Source organism: Plodia interpunctella, chromosome 23 (genome assembly GCF_027563975.2).
Source record: "Plodia interpunctella isolate USDA-ARS_2022_Savannah chromosome 23, ilPloInte3.2, whole genome shotgun sequence".
NCBI lineage: Eukaryota > Metazoa > Arthropoda > Insecta > Lepidoptera > Pyralidae > Plodia > Plodia interpunctella.
Window position 1 is genome coordinate 1,694,185 of NC_071316.1, and position 15,447 is coordinate 1,709,631.

At 36.0% G+C, this 15,447-nt stretch overlaps 1 protein-coding gene across 11 annotated transcripts in view; it reads left to right on the forward strand.

The window, feature by feature from the left end:
- cher (cheerio) overlaps nucleotides 1–15,447 on the forward strand; it is a 72,345-nt gene that overhangs the window by 49,849 nt on the left and 7,049 nt on the right. For 7 of the 11 annotated variants that reach the window (XM_053762880.2, XM_053762882.2, XM_053762883.1 and 4 more), the window contains 11 exons: nucleotides 2,671–2,811; nucleotides 3,084–3,253; nucleotides 3,525–3,650; nucleotides 4,098–4,211; nucleotides 4,743–4,931; nucleotides 5,387–5,489; nucleotides 6,222–6,364; nucleotides 6,820–6,928; nucleotides 7,510–7,674; nucleotides 8,278–8,517; nucleotides 14,869–15,059. In XM_053762880.2, the coding sequence (XP_053618855.1) occupies nucleotides 2,671–2,811; nucleotides 3,084–3,253; nucleotides 3,525–3,650; nucleotides 4,098–4,211; nucleotides 4,743–4,931; nucleotides 5,387–5,489; nucleotides 6,222–6,364; nucleotides 6,820–6,928; nucleotides 7,510–7,674; nucleotides 8,278–8,517; nucleotides 14,869–15,059 (1,691 nt within the window). Of the gene's footprint in view, nucleotides 1–1,451; nucleotides 1,743–2,670; nucleotides 2,812–3,083; nucleotides 3,254–3,524; nucleotides 3,651–4,097; nucleotides 4,212–4,742; nucleotides 4,932–5,386; nucleotides 5,490–6,221; nucleotides 6,365–6,819; nucleotides 6,929–7,509; nucleotides 7,675–8,277; nucleotides 8,518–14,868; nucleotides 15,060–15,447 lie in introns of those variants that run through there. The other 4 variants (XM_053762876.2, XM_053762877.2, XM_053762874.1 and 1 more) reach the window with 3 other exon arrangements.

Below are 15,447 nucleotides of genomic sequence, written 5' to 3' on the forward strand. Positions count from 1 at the left end.
AATAGTGTATTTTTAATCACAACATTGGTTTTTATGTGATTTTGAAAGGTAGCTCGTTGCATTTTATTGTTTGGGATATTATCCAGTAATGATAACTGTAAACTTAATCAATGGTCTATGGATCTATGAAATAATTTATTGTTATTATTAGTATAGTCTCTCTAAACAATACACGGCACCTAGGCCGGTCCTTTGAGGGCTTACGTGGGGATATAGATCCAACACGTAGAGGCCCTTTGGAGAGTTTTGATGTTGTGTAGGTCTCCCGCCAAAACCCGCTCGGATATACCAATAAATGATATGCCCATGAGCAGGTCTCGGCGGGAGTGTGAACTATTGCAGAATAATGGATAGAAGTACTGGTCTATAGAATTATTATTATAATATAAATAAACGAAATAAAAAATAGGCATTTCATTATTTGAATTTGCTGTATTTTTTATAATTAATGATATTGATATAAATATTGTGTAAATATAATGTCAAGAAATTTTAAAGGTAAGTAGGTAAAAACAGTTACATAAATATAATAGCTTTTATTACAATTTGAATGTCATAAATGTCACACTTTAACCACTTTCGAGATATCAAATCAAAACCGTGTAGCAAATGTCATTGCTATCAAATAAAGTATACAGGCTATTAAGTCGTTATACAATCCAAGGGTGAGACGCCACCTGCTGATAAAAATTTCATCGTCCAAGGGTTATAATAAATACTTCGCCACAACGATTCAACACCGCACTATTTTCTAATTTATTATACGCAAAACCATAGTGATGCCAACTATTTTTATTTCTACAACGTCAATAGTAACATAAACATGATTTTTAATATAATTTTCTCCAAGACGAAGCGTGGACACGTGTTGGTTATCAATTTAGCGTAACCTAAAATTTGACATGAATATACCAGCAAAAATTTTAAACATTCAGATGTATAAATTATTTGAGATTTATAAATATACGTAGACCAGATTGAACGAATTCAAAAAGAGTAGGTACATTTTTAAATTGATTTAATGCTTTAGTCTACTATCACTACTTACTCACCTATGAAATGTATACAATTTCCATTAAATCACTACAGTATTTTTTACACAAAACCACTTGAAAAGAGCAGACACGAACAATATATTTACGCTAGAGCAGTGGTATTTGTTGATATTTAATTAGTAATTTAGCATAACGATATAGTTTTGTAAGATAGAAGGATATCTCTGGCATTGAAGTCATTACGACATTAAAGCACTTCACATTTTAATATGATATAACACCAAAGACCTTTTTAAAACATGTTGAATTGTAATTATAAATTGGTTCATTATTCAACCAATCTAAAGAAAGAAATCACTGTAATTTGATTTTCAATATCAACTCATTGGCTTTACGATAATACAAAAATACATATAATAATCTCAACAATACCACTGAAATCTTATCTATACACAGCAGCACACAATGACAAATCCCTAACACCTCTTACCTTCCAAGTATAAGCCATGGCTTTCATGACCGGTCTATGGAACTCCCTCGTCGGCACCAAGGAGATCCCCTGGACTGAAGTGTCCGACTTCTATTTCGATAAAACGAAGAAGTACTTCTCAGTTTCTGAAGTGGACAAAGAAGGGATACCAATAGTGTTCGGAGAAGCCCATGAGATTGCGTTCAATAAAGCTGTGTTTGGATTGAAGCATATTCCGCTCAGTTTTGTGTCGATCTTCTACATTGATACGAGGAAAGGTTTGTAGCAAATAGATCTAAAATTTAATTTGGTCGTTAGGAATTTTTTGTTCATTTTATTGTATTATTTATATAGCTTTAATTACTTGTTGGAACAAATAATTGGTAAATATTAGACATAAAAAATAAAATAAAAAACAATTTGAAGATATCATCTAAAAAAAACTTCTTTCAATAATTGTGAAGAATGTGCCCATGAGCGACCTTGAGGAAGTGTGAACTATTGCAGAATAATGGATATTTTATACTATTTTTATAAATTAGTTAAAAGTAGTTATCTGCATCGGTTTGTGACTTTGTGACAAAATTGACCCACTTGGCGTTGTTTGATTGAGCTGAATTCTGCACACATGTGTAAATTAGATGATATTATATCGTTCGGCGAATTCAGTGCATGAATCCAAATTTTCTATTATTAGACTTAGACAGTCTATCGCTAATTCGGATAGGCTGTGTCTTTTAGTCCCTGGGAAAATGATTCACTAGATATTTAGATGGCGTGTATAAGACTTCCCAAAATTCCTGTAAATTCCTGTAAATATAATAAGATAATTTTATTTGGACCATGTAGTCACTTGATAATTCCAAATAATTCTTGAATTGTGATTCCACACACTGATGAGTAGTTTAATTTCCCCGTAATTTCGAATACCAAATGCTGGTAATTCTGGTAATTCATGGTGCTACTAATTCTGTTGCCACTTGAGACTTCGTATATATTTACAATAAATTTTTGTTTATTTGTTACAATCATAGAAAATTACAAATCTTCCTTCTTTATTTATTAATATGGATATGAATGAGACATTGAGTGTTATTTATTTAGACAGAGATATTAATGGAAGAGGGGTGCCTTTTTCCAACACTGGGCTAGTGAAGGCATTTTTCGAATAGACTTAATTTTTAACCATAACTTGTTTCATTCCAGCCGAAGTCAAAATGCCGAGCGGCCACCTTGACAAGCCGACAATCGAGGACAACAGAGATGGTACAGTCAGCATTAAATACGAGCCCAGAGAGGAAGGCGTGCACGAGCTATATGTCAAATATAACGGGGAACATGTACAAGGTAAGGTTTCTTTCTGTCTGTATTTCTGAATCGAAGATGTTAACGAGGAGCTGATGAGGTTTTTTGCTGTCTGTGAACTCCGACACAATTAAGATTTTTTATAAGGGTCCTTCTAAAACTATTATCGAACCATTTAATTCTAAAACACAACAGTTTTTTATGTATGCAACAGTGCGAATATTCTTTGAGACAATGTTAAACAAGTCTTAGAATTTGGATCAGATTTTACTATTTTTGAGTCCGTTCTAGAAATTCCCTTATCATCTTTCCAGGCTCCCCCTACAAGTTCACAGTGGATTCTATCTCCTCGGGCTACGTGACGGCATACGGTCCAGGTCTGATCAACGGCGTGAGCGGAGAACCGAGCGAGTTCACCATCAGCACCAAGGGCGCCGGAGCTGGAGGACTGTCTATGGCTGTGGAAGGACCCAGCAAGGCTGAGGTGAGAGGACGCGCGGCTTGTGTTTATGTTGAGAATCGGCAACGAACGGCATGAAATAAAAATAGTCTTAAAAATACGTCGAGCAAGCAAGAGTTGTGAACTACTTAACTTTAAATGCTGGCTTGATGTCGTTAACGATGATTGATATTGGAAATGGTTTGACCAACTAAGCATACCAAAGACTATATAATATCTGAGGATTTGTTTTTTACAAGCGGTAGAATTTAGTGGCATGAACCGTGTGTTTATAAAGGTCTCTATGTCATTGCAGATCACTTGCCATGACAATAAGGATGGCACGGTCGCAGTGTCCTACCTACCCACCGCGCCTGGAGAGTACAAGGTTTCTATCAGGTTCGGAGACAAACACATCAAGGGATCACCCTTCATTGCTAAGGTTTGTCTTACTTTTGATAACTATTTTAGCTACCTCTTCTGTTTAATGTATTCAATTCGGTTAGCTATGTTTTCGTCGACATCTTCTGTTTGATGACTATGTCCTGTTTTAAGGTTAGAAAACACTTAATAAAAGTTATCTTCCAACGTCGATCAAATTGCTCTGTTAAAAAGCTTTTACAATAGGTCACTTGGCTGAATAATTAAATTAATGGAGAACACTCAACGACCCACACTAAGCACTAAACTTGTATCGTGCATCTGACGAGCAAAAGTACAGAAACTGACACAACACACCCAGAACCACAAACAAATATTTGTGATCACTAGTAAGAGAGAGAATAAAATGATTGTTCGCGCTGGGAAACGTCCCTGTACCTCCAAATAGTGGTGCTTGTCAACTTTATGCATGGTTATAATTGGAAACTATTTTATGCTGTGTTTCCAGGTGACGGGCGAGGGTCGCAAGAGGAACCAGATTTCTGTGGGTAGCTGCAGCGAGGTCACTCTACCAGGGAAGATCGCTGACACCGATATTCGTAGCTTAAATGCTTCTATCCAGGTAAGAAATATTACTAATTTTATTGGCACACAAATCAGTTTTACAATATAACATGATTAACTACACATATTTGTTTACATGCGTGATATGATTGACACGATAAGTCAGCGTCAAGCGTTTCATAATTGCATACATTCGACAAAAAAGTACATTTACATCCAAGTTTCTATTTATCTCTAAAAACTCCCACAATTTTATCAAACGTATCAAATATTTTTTTTAATCTAAGGGTATTTATTTTCTTTTCCATTTTAAAATTATTGGTTTATTTGTAAGCAATCAGGCTTTGTGGTGCCACAGCCCCGAACGCAACAGAGAATACGCGAGGACGAGAAAGAGATTTAAATGAAGAACAATTAGAGCCTGTTGCGCCATTTCCTGATTACATATCATATTGTAATCAGACAGAAAAACTGGCTGCTAGAAAAATCAGTTCGATGTTATTCGACATCTGTGATGCACAATTGTTATGCTATCAGATACTTTATTATCAAGCGGTGAATCACGCTTTAAAGCCTCAAATCTTTCCAGGCCCCATCAGGCCTCGAAGAGCCTTGTTTCCTCAAGCGCCTTCCGTCAGGCAACATCGGCATCAGCTTCACGCCACGCGAGGCAGGTCAGCACATCGTGTCCGTCAAGAAGATGGGTGTCCACATTCAGAACTCACCGTTTAATATCACCGTCCAGGAGCAGGAGGTCGGCGATGCTAAAAAAGTTTTGGTAAGTACTTTACGTAATAAAGTCTTAACTCTTCTTTTCTTCATCTTCGTCTTCTTCTTCTTCTTACAGATGTAACAATATGAAATCTACATACACATGTGTTGGTATATAAACTACAATGTTATTCACAGCTTGATTAATATCCTTATGGTGAGATGTACCGTCAAATTTGACGTTAATTTTAACCAGCGTGCGTTGACGTTTAGACAAAATGGCGTACGTTGCCTTTTTCTTGACAGGGTAGAAAGTGTGTGTGCTATTAAGAGTGAGTGCATAAATGTATTAAAAAATAAACTTAAGACTACACATCACGACCAGTACCATATGCCTAATTAATTTGTGATTTGTCAATATCTTTCAGTCTCATTTTAAGTGAAATGTAATTTTTTTATGAGAATGAAGTTCTTTAAACCTAAACCTATAAGGATATCTCAATAATAACATTTTATTTTCAGGTTGGAGGCACTGCCCTGAAGGAGGGCAAGACTCATGCAGAGAACACCTTCACAGTTGACACCAAGAACGCTGGATATGGCGGTCTATCACTTTCCATTGAAGGTAAGATCTTGCAGCTTGTTGTTGTTGATGACAACCATACAGAAACCATAAATACCTACATTATATATTCGAACGTAGTTATGGCACAGTCGTTGCAACTTTTTTCTATTAGGTGTTTACCGCAGTCTCTAGACACGTGAAACACCAAGGGTGTTATCAGATTTTTCGCAGTGCGCTTCGTCAGCTGTGGCCGCGCTGCCATTACAGTTTTTCAAATGTTAACAAAGACAAGAATTAGTTTTACTATCGGGCTTTGAAATAATTACTTTGTGGTAGTGTAAATTTTTCGAATGTTTGATTTTGGAAATGATTCCTTCAAGAAAATTGACGGATAATGACATCGCGGCCGCAGCGGTCTAAACGCTCTGCGAAATATCTGATAACACCCTTGGTGTTGCACGTGTCTAGAGGCTACGGTAAACACCTAATAGAAAAAAGTTGCAACGACTGTGCCACCACCACCATATCGTGTATTACTATCCCTAAATGATTTATTTAACGCTTTTTTTGAAAAGAACATATTGTAGTCTTTAAGGTAGACAGCTAGGGATTTAATTCCACAACCTCAGATTACGCGGGAATAGTTTCGACATAGGGACTTTTAAGAAAAGAGTCTATCGCTTTTTCAAAAAGTCGGCAATCGGGCAGTTGGTGTCCATGGGCTACGGTGTTTGCTTAACATCGGACCTGCATGTTCGTTTGCACACTATACTACAAAAAAATCCATTCCAGGACCTAGCAAAGCCGAGATCCAATGTGCTGACAGCAAGAATGGCGTGCTGGCCATCAGCTACAAGCCAACGGAACCCGGTTATTACATTATCAACCTGAAATTCGCCGACCATCACGTTGAGGGTTCCCCCTTCACTGTCAAGGTATATTCATCTCTAGTTTGATATTTTTTAAATTATTAAGTACTACGTAGCGTCTCGCCCCGCCTTCGCTTGTTAGTTGTGGAGTTTATTCATTACAAACAAGAATACATATTAGTATGGATATCACTTTTTTTTATCCTAAATAAAATTATCTATTAATCATTATGTCTCTGCATAGATGGAATCCCGATTGCGTCAGCGTAAAAAATCCTTAAAATTTTGAAGATTCGGCTGTGATTTTACTACCAGCCGCCAGCCTGATGTCAACCCTCCTTGGGAATGATATTGTTGCGTATCAGCTGCCTAGGCTGCGTCCCTTAGTCGACATCCACGGGAGAATATGAAGTGGTCCTATTCTTGTTTGATTTTGCCGACTGTACTATGCAATCAAATCTTGCAAGTAATTTTAATTGGTAAATACATAGTGATGCTTTAGGGTTACATCTCTTCTCCAGGTCACTGGTGAAGGCAGCAACAGACAGAGAGAGAAGATCCAGAGACAACGGGACCCCGCTCCTCTCACAGAGGTTGGCACCAACTGCAAACTCACCTTCAAAATGCCTGGTGAGGAAATATTTTCTTGTATTATCCACCTTTCTTTTTCTCTCATTTAAGCTTTTTCTTCGTAGTCACTTCCTCAGCCGTTGAGCATTGGAGCCTAAGGTCCGCTTTCCTACTATTTAACCGCCGACGACAGAATGCATTCTCCTGTCATTGTTATAAGTTATAGTAAGAACATATCAACGGTTTACAGCACGGACATGAGTTTATGTTAAATGTAACAAGATCTCTCTGAAAAGCTTGTAGCAAAAATTACATTTTTGTAAAATACTTACATGTTTTTGTTTGTAACCAAAAGTAATGTATAAATAAATATATTAGGACAAATCACACAGATTGAGCTAGCCCCAAAGTAAGTTCGAGACTTGTGTTATGGGATACTAACTCAACGATACTATATTCTATAACAAATACATATATAGATAAACATCCAAGGCCCGGGCCAATCAGAAAAATATCATTTTCCATCATGACCCGACCGGGGATCGAACCCAGGACCTCTCGGTTCAGAGGCAAGCACTTTACCACTGCGCCACCGAGGTCGTCAAATTTATAAGTCTATATACACATGACTCATTTCCCAGGCATCACTTCCTTCGACCTGGCCGCCACGGTGACCAGCCCGGGGGGCGTCTCCGAGGACGCCGAGATCCAGGAGGCTGAGGACGACCTGTACTCCGTCCACTTCGTGCCCAAAGAGCTGGGTGTCCACACCGTGTCTGTCAAGTACAGGGAGATTCATATTCCCGGTAAAATATTCATTTAATTTGCTGTATTCGTCTACTGACCGCTAAGCCGCTACCCGATGACAATAGTTTAAGCACTTCTTCATATCATCTTCGAAGCTGCCTTCACCAGTGTCATTATGAATTTCTCAAGGCAATAATATACTAGAATTGCTAAAAGGATTAGGCGGTCATTATATGGATTACATTTTGTTTTTTTTTATTGTCAAGAAGTGCATAAGTTAATGTTAACAATGTATAAAGTTAAAGTTAATAAGTAAGTTAATCTTGCTAATGATTTCTAACACCAGGAATAGGTATGGATGCAAATCTGAATTAATAACATTTTAAATGGATTTGTTAATACATGTCACACGTGATTTTTAACTTATTTTTGAAAAGAATTCTGTTTTTTATTACGCAACGATCACTGCTGAGAAGAAATGCCGAAAGAAACTCATTTAAATAGTGCTGGGTCTCTATCACAACAAAAGGGCTTGCCATTATTTGTAAGAGTTCTTTTAGTAGGTAGTAATTAAACAAAATGCTTCTAGAAAGATACCAAGTAAAAAAGTCGCTAAATTTGTGTGACGTATTTATGGCGTCTACATCAAACTCAACCCTCAGGATCCCCCTTCCAATTCACCGTGGGCCCTCTTCGTGACTCCGGCGCACATCTAGTGAAAGCTGGTGGTTCCGGCCTGGAGCGAGGAGAAGCCGGGCGCTTCAACGAGTTCAATGTGTGGACGAGGGAGGCGGGGGCGGGCCAGTTGGCCATCTCGCTCGAGGGGCCGAGCAAGGCCGAGATCAACTTTACTGACAGAAAAGATGGGTCTTGCGATGTGTCCTACAAGGTCGACGAGCCTGGTAAGTGTTAAAAAAATCCTTATCCAACCATAAGGAAGGCCTGCCCCAGCACTGGGGACGTTTAAATGACTGTTGATCTTGAGAATGATAATGGAATAAAAATAATTTATTTCAGACAATTAGACCAATGTAAATATACAAATTCCAAATGTTTGATTACATTATTTTTTTCTAATCAATCATTACATTTTTTAAATAAAGGAAATATATATTTATTCACTTATGGCGTAAGTGCGTACAAAAAATGTAAATGCATTTTTATTCCAGGCATTGTCACGTGTAACATATCAGTGACTATAATACCTATTACCATTTATTGAATAAATGTTTGTAATATTATGTAAATATATTCATTATTTATTATATTTTATTTGTTAAAGAAAGAAAAATAACATAAAAATAACTTTTTATTGTTACTTAAACTCGGCGGTGATTTTTTATATCTAATTACAGTATTTAGAAGGGGTAGGTCAGCTCGTGGGTAGGTATAAATGTCAGTAGCATTCCTACTGATTACATGTAGGAATAGGTATCAAGCTAGTTAAGATTATCAATATCCTGCTAAAAATTGATTTTAAAAGTACTTTTCACAAATTTTCACGATTTACTTATGGTCCATAAGGAAATCGTGATATATGTCATAGGTACACAAATAATTGTAACGTCCCAGACCTGTGTTCCTAATGGCAGAAGTGAATGCACGATTACATATGCCATCCCAAATATGTTTTCTACTATGCATGTAACAAAAAATAGTTTCGTTTACACGATTTATCAATCATGATTGATCGCGGAAAATTAGATAGCACTCAAACAATGAATGCACAAAATAATACACGATGTTTTTCATCTAGAAAAAAGTAATCAACAATTCAAATGTCACCCCACCCCGTCTCATCACCATAGTGAACTGTGTCCACAAAAACCATATAAAACACGCAAACACACTTCATAAATAAATCGAGTGACTTATTATTTCGAATACCGACCACGCCTACATCACTACATGGCCAATGGCGGCCGAGCTGACCGCAACGCGGCAAAATTTACTGCTGCCCATTTTGACAGTTCAATTTTTTAAATTTTCTTTTTCCTTTTTTTCACTGACCATAGAGATGTGTTCTTTTTTTTAACCAGGTAATGTATGTCGCGATTTCTGGATGGCCAGTGATTGTACGAATTTACGATACTGTTTTTGTTAATGAAAGCCGTATGTTAGTGCGTACCTTTTTTAAAGTTATTTTAATTACGTTTTATTGCTTGTAAATACTTGAGTTTCTTTTGATTATGCCTTATTATTTCACTGAAATAAAATAAGCTTTAACAATTCATTGTTATAACCAATTTTATCAGTTATAGGTACAAGTATAACAGAACAATTCCTAATTTTCTCCCACCTGTTTATTATTTTATCAACTTCGTTAAGTTTTGAAACTTTGTTATTTATACATAAATTACTTATAGACCGTCATGTAGTGTATCCATGCAGTGTAATAGTTATTAATTTAGGTACCTACTTATTGTATTTACAATGTCGCTATTCTCAACTCGAAGTGACAAAGTACATTGTGCCGTAGATATTTTTTACTTACTTTTAAAACTATTTAAATAACTAAATATTTTCATTTACATGGAATAATAAAATATTTATTGTACCTTGTAATATTTGTTATACCTAGTCAAAGCAAATCCAGAAATTAGAATTTCACAAGCACTTTGTCATATTTCATTTTAAATTACATGCTCCCCGGGGCTTCGCTCTCGTGGGAATTTCGGAATAAAAGTACCCTATGTGTTATTCTAGGTTATATTTTACCCGTGTATCAAATTTCATAACAATCCGTCCTGTAGATTTTACCTGAAAGAATAACATACACACATCCTCACAAAGTTTCGCATTTATAATACCTATTAGTAGATAATTCTTCAAACTGCTAGCATTTCGCTGCTGAGAATGATCATTTGACAGAGTTGTCTATGGTGTGGCGATTTTTAAATTCAAATGTTACTTTCCCTCCGAAAGGACACGCAGTAATTGTATTTAATCCGTCCGATTATCCATAGACACAGAACTGAAGCTAATAAAATAAAAAAAACAACTGTCGCCTCGACGGAAAAATTAACAAAACAAGTCATTATACTTTCGGAAGGCTCAAAAATTTCTAATCGCGATACACTTATGAAGTATTTTGAGACAAAAAGGCACCGACTTCTTTGTCGGGGAGCGCTAAGTTTTTGTCTCAGCGAATACAATGGACTAAGAACAAATTCTGTTTAGCCTGCATTCTTTCCTTGTGCATTTGAGTGGCTATTTTCTCTATAGAACGGCCGCTTTCTTGTTGCACCCAAGTGGATACTACAAGACGAAATATGAGTCGTATCCATATGATTATAAAATCATTATTATAATAATATTTTGTTTTGAAAATGTTAATAACGTAAAAGTATTAAATTTGTAGAGTACCATAATTTTGAAATTATTAGTTACTTTCTATCTTGGTTCAGTGATCCAAAATGATTGTTGGCAAAATGCAAGTACGGCAGCATCCTTGTTAAAAGTATAAATTCAGTTTTTCATTAAAAGTTTTTTGAATAAAAATAATTGATTACTCAAATACAAAACTAAACTTTTAACCAATTTTAATGACATTAACCACTAAATTCCATTAACCACTCGAGGATATCTCCCCGTGGATATCGTACAACATGATTAAGGGATACATAGCTTTGGCCGCTGACTGGCAATAATAACATTCCCGAGGAGAGTTGACGTTAGGCAGGTGGCCAGTTCTAAAATCGCAGTGTAATCTTCAAAATTGTAAGGTTTATTTTTGACCTACAATGCAACCGGAAACATCCTGATTTATGAAAGAGGGACACTATTTAGATTCCCTAGTAGCGCGCGCTCTGCCTCAAAGATAGAAAGCTACACAAACTCTTTGCCCCGTGGTGTTTAAGAGTCATTTTAATTGACCGCCCGTTTGGAAATAATCGTCGGAAAAAAGGTTTAAAATCCGACGTTGGGCAGACGACGACGCGCTATGACGGAATGCTGGCAGCTTGGGCTGGTTTCTGGACGAAACATTTTCGACTTTCGCTGGTTCTTTTTTTGACATTCTTGCGGTTGTGTGTTTTTGGTCCGACGCCCGTATCGATGACGTTCGATTACGAAATTCAAAAGTTTTACTTTAAAGTATTTAAAAAATAAAATATGTACGTACACACAGCCGTGGGTTTATGCAACATTATGATCGATATTGTACCAACATAAAAATTCGTAATAAAACCATAGTATGTATCTGAGAACTTTACCGCACGACGACGCGACGGCGATTTAGTATCAAGTTTTCATTTAAATTAATTTAAGTAGTATTTATAATTTAGTTTTAGTTTTTAATTTTAACTTATAGTACTTTTTGTAACTTATCGGTTCTATTAAAATCAGAAACCATAGTTATATAAAGTTTAAGTCCCGCCGATAGTTACAGCTTGCAGCATTCGATGATAATTCTCTTTATGTTTTATGTTCATGATAAATTAAACAGAATTTGGAATTGAACAAAATTTGAATTTCGGTTTGCATTGTTTCACATAGTCATATACTAATTCATTCTTACATATTTTCGTTACACGTTTTCCAATGACAGATTTTTAAAATGAATCTTTAGCATTGGCCAAAACAAATATTTGAATACATTTTTATAATATCACAATAACTATCTGGCTATCTAGTTAATGTGATATTATGATAATGAACCAAACACGTAATTAAAACAACATCTGAAGTGGGATAATATAATTCCCCACCGCCATTAGACACACGATCATTCACCAATTTGAACCGTTACTTAACCGAATGTTAAGTAAGAATTAGCAAATCAAATGTCTCCTTAAACTGCAGTTAACAACAGCTGTCACAGTCACTGCCTGACAATTATAAATTTGTGGAATATACTTGTGTTGCAAATGCAAACATGAACAAAATGTGATAAGTTGATTTTACTGTTTTTTTACGTTAATTATTATTATCAGCGGTTTCACCGTGAAAGCGGAATGAACAGACTTTCGCATTTATAATATTAATATATTAATTTATGATGTGTGATAGATAAAACTTTATTTGTAGCTACAAACACACAAAAACAAACGAAAGGTATAAAATATTAAAAAGAGACAGATTATATATAAAAACAAGATAGATAATGAAAATAAACAAGTATAAATAAATATATTAGGAAAAATCACACAGATTGAGCTAGCCAAAGTAAGTTAGAGACTTGTGTTATGGGATACTAACTCAACGATACTATATTTTATAACATATACATAAACATCCAAGACCCGGACCAATCAGAAAAACATAATTTTCCATCATGACCCGACCGGGGATCGAACCCGGGACATCTCGGTTCAGAGGCAAGCACTTTACCACTGCGCCACCGAGGTCGTCAATTATGTGTTGCAGCAACACAAATAGGACACAACTCAGAGGTGTTAAGTGATTTTCAGTTGTGACCAAAGCGAGTGAGATACAAAAACGAAACCTGTGTTTATTCTTATTTGTCTATGTTAAAAAATAAGTTTATTGTTTACTAGCTTATGGCCGCGGTTTCGCTCACGTGTATTCCCCCCCCCCCCCTATTATAATCATTTGGGGTCTTGATTTTTTGACCAACACTTGATTTTTGAGTCTTTGTATGCATACCAATTTCATCCTAAGTGAAGTAAGTAAGCCGAGAAAGCGGAAAAGACAAACAGATAGACAGACAGACTTTCGTATTCATGGTATGGATTATTTATTATATGAATTACCCAAATTGTGATACATTATGACATAACTTACCAGCTGAGTAGTTGAAAAACGCGAAACAGCTTTTTGAAGTCAGAAAAAGTTAACATAAGTCAGTAGGAAACGGGACGGGCATCGAACCCCGACGTAACATGTCAATACTGCCACTTTGCATACCTACGTCATTATTTGCAGAGATCTGTGGGGCCGGGTGGAGCACCGAGAGTTAAACTGGGATTTAAAAACCGATTTACGAAAGAATAAAACCTTATTTTCTTCCATTTACCGATTTTCTGTGGTATACATATTTTTCAGTGTTCTTGGCGCAATGTGGTCCAGTTGTTGAGACCGAAAATGATCCTAAAGGTCCCAGGTTGGAATCCTACTAGATTCCAACCGTCGCATGAGTTTGTTTATTAATCTTACTCATGTATTGTTTTCCAGAACTACTTGTTATTAGACAGCTAGTGGTAAAAGTAATATCAAATGCATTTAGGCAACTTGTTGTGTTTTATCGATTTATTCTTTTAAGTGTAAGTATCAAAGTAATATTTCTCTTGCTTAACAGTTAAGTAAATTTAACTGGTGCAACTGACCCGCAACAAATTTCAGTACAAAACGTAACACAAAGAAACATTCTAAAAACAGGAAATTTTTTATTCAATCCACAAAAACACCGCTAAAAACCCCAGTTCCGATGTAAATGAGTCCAATACGACGATATGACCACCGCAGAGACGCCATCTCTTAAAGAAAAAAAAAATATAAAAATGTTCCAAATTTAAATTTCCCAAGTCGATGTTGGGAAGAAATATTGAAGACATCGTTAGTCCGTTATTTAGATTGAGTGACATTCTCTACAAACTTTTTCTTTTGTTGGTATTGAAATTGTGTTTTTTGGCCAGTGTTGCAAGTTTTTTAGACGGTGAAAATTTATTAGTGCATTTGTCGGGTGATTTCAGTTCGGAAATAGTGTTTGATGTGTTCCTGTTGGTAATTGGGCTGTTTGAAGATCTGTTTCCTGCGTTCTAAATTTGAATAATTTTTTATTATTAATTTTGCATTTATTTTATGCCAACATGTCTTTAGAGGTCATTTATTTATTTTATTTACATAGCGTAAAAATAATTCCACTAATAAAAAAAAATAAACTACTCGCCCTAATTTTTATCCTTATCCCTTCGCTAAATACTTATTGTTTACATATGTATAAATAGATGTTATTATAAATAAATTTAGATAGGTTTATCGTCATTTTTCAGTATTTTTTTACTCGCTGGTGCATTCACATATGTATCATGCATTGCAAAGATATAAACACACCGTTAATAAGTTAACAAATAAACTTTACATTGCATTGGATGTTAATCTGCAATAATCAATTAAGAACATGGCAATAAATAAATATAAAAAATAGAAAAACTGAAAATAGCGGTCCAAAGCCAGCCGCGAGGGTTTCCGTATGCTGACCTCCAAACTTCAAGTCGAAGCTGACACCCGATGATGAATAAATAAACTTCTTATATAAATTCAAGAATTGAATTTATTCCAATTTTTCCCAGGTGAATACCGCATCGGCCTGAAGTTTAACGAGCAGCACATCCCAGACTCCCCGTTCAAGGTGTACATAAGCCCAGCAGTGGGCGACGCGTACCTCCTGGAGGTGGCCCAGTTCCCGGACTCGGCCCAGGTGGACAAACCCGCTCAGTTCTACATTAGATTCAATGGAGCCAAGGGAGAGCTGGACGCTAGGGTAAGTATATAACATACTAGACGTTGCCCGGGGCTTCGCTCCCGTGGGAATTTTGAGATAAAATATAGCCCGTAGCAATCGTGGATGATGTATCTTTCCAATGGTGAAATAATTATTGCAATCGGTTCGGTAGTTTTGATGTTTACCCGCATCAAATATACAAACTCACAAACACATACCTTTATAATAATAGTATAGATAAATATATTAACCGCCCGTCCCGGCTTCGCTCGGGTGATATGAAAAATAAATAAGAATCTACCTAACATATAAAATTTCATCAAAATCGATAATGCCGATGCGATCAACAAAAGTTTCACATTTGTAACTTTAATATGAGCAATACATACAATATAAAATTCACTTATCCTCTATTAATTAACTTCAC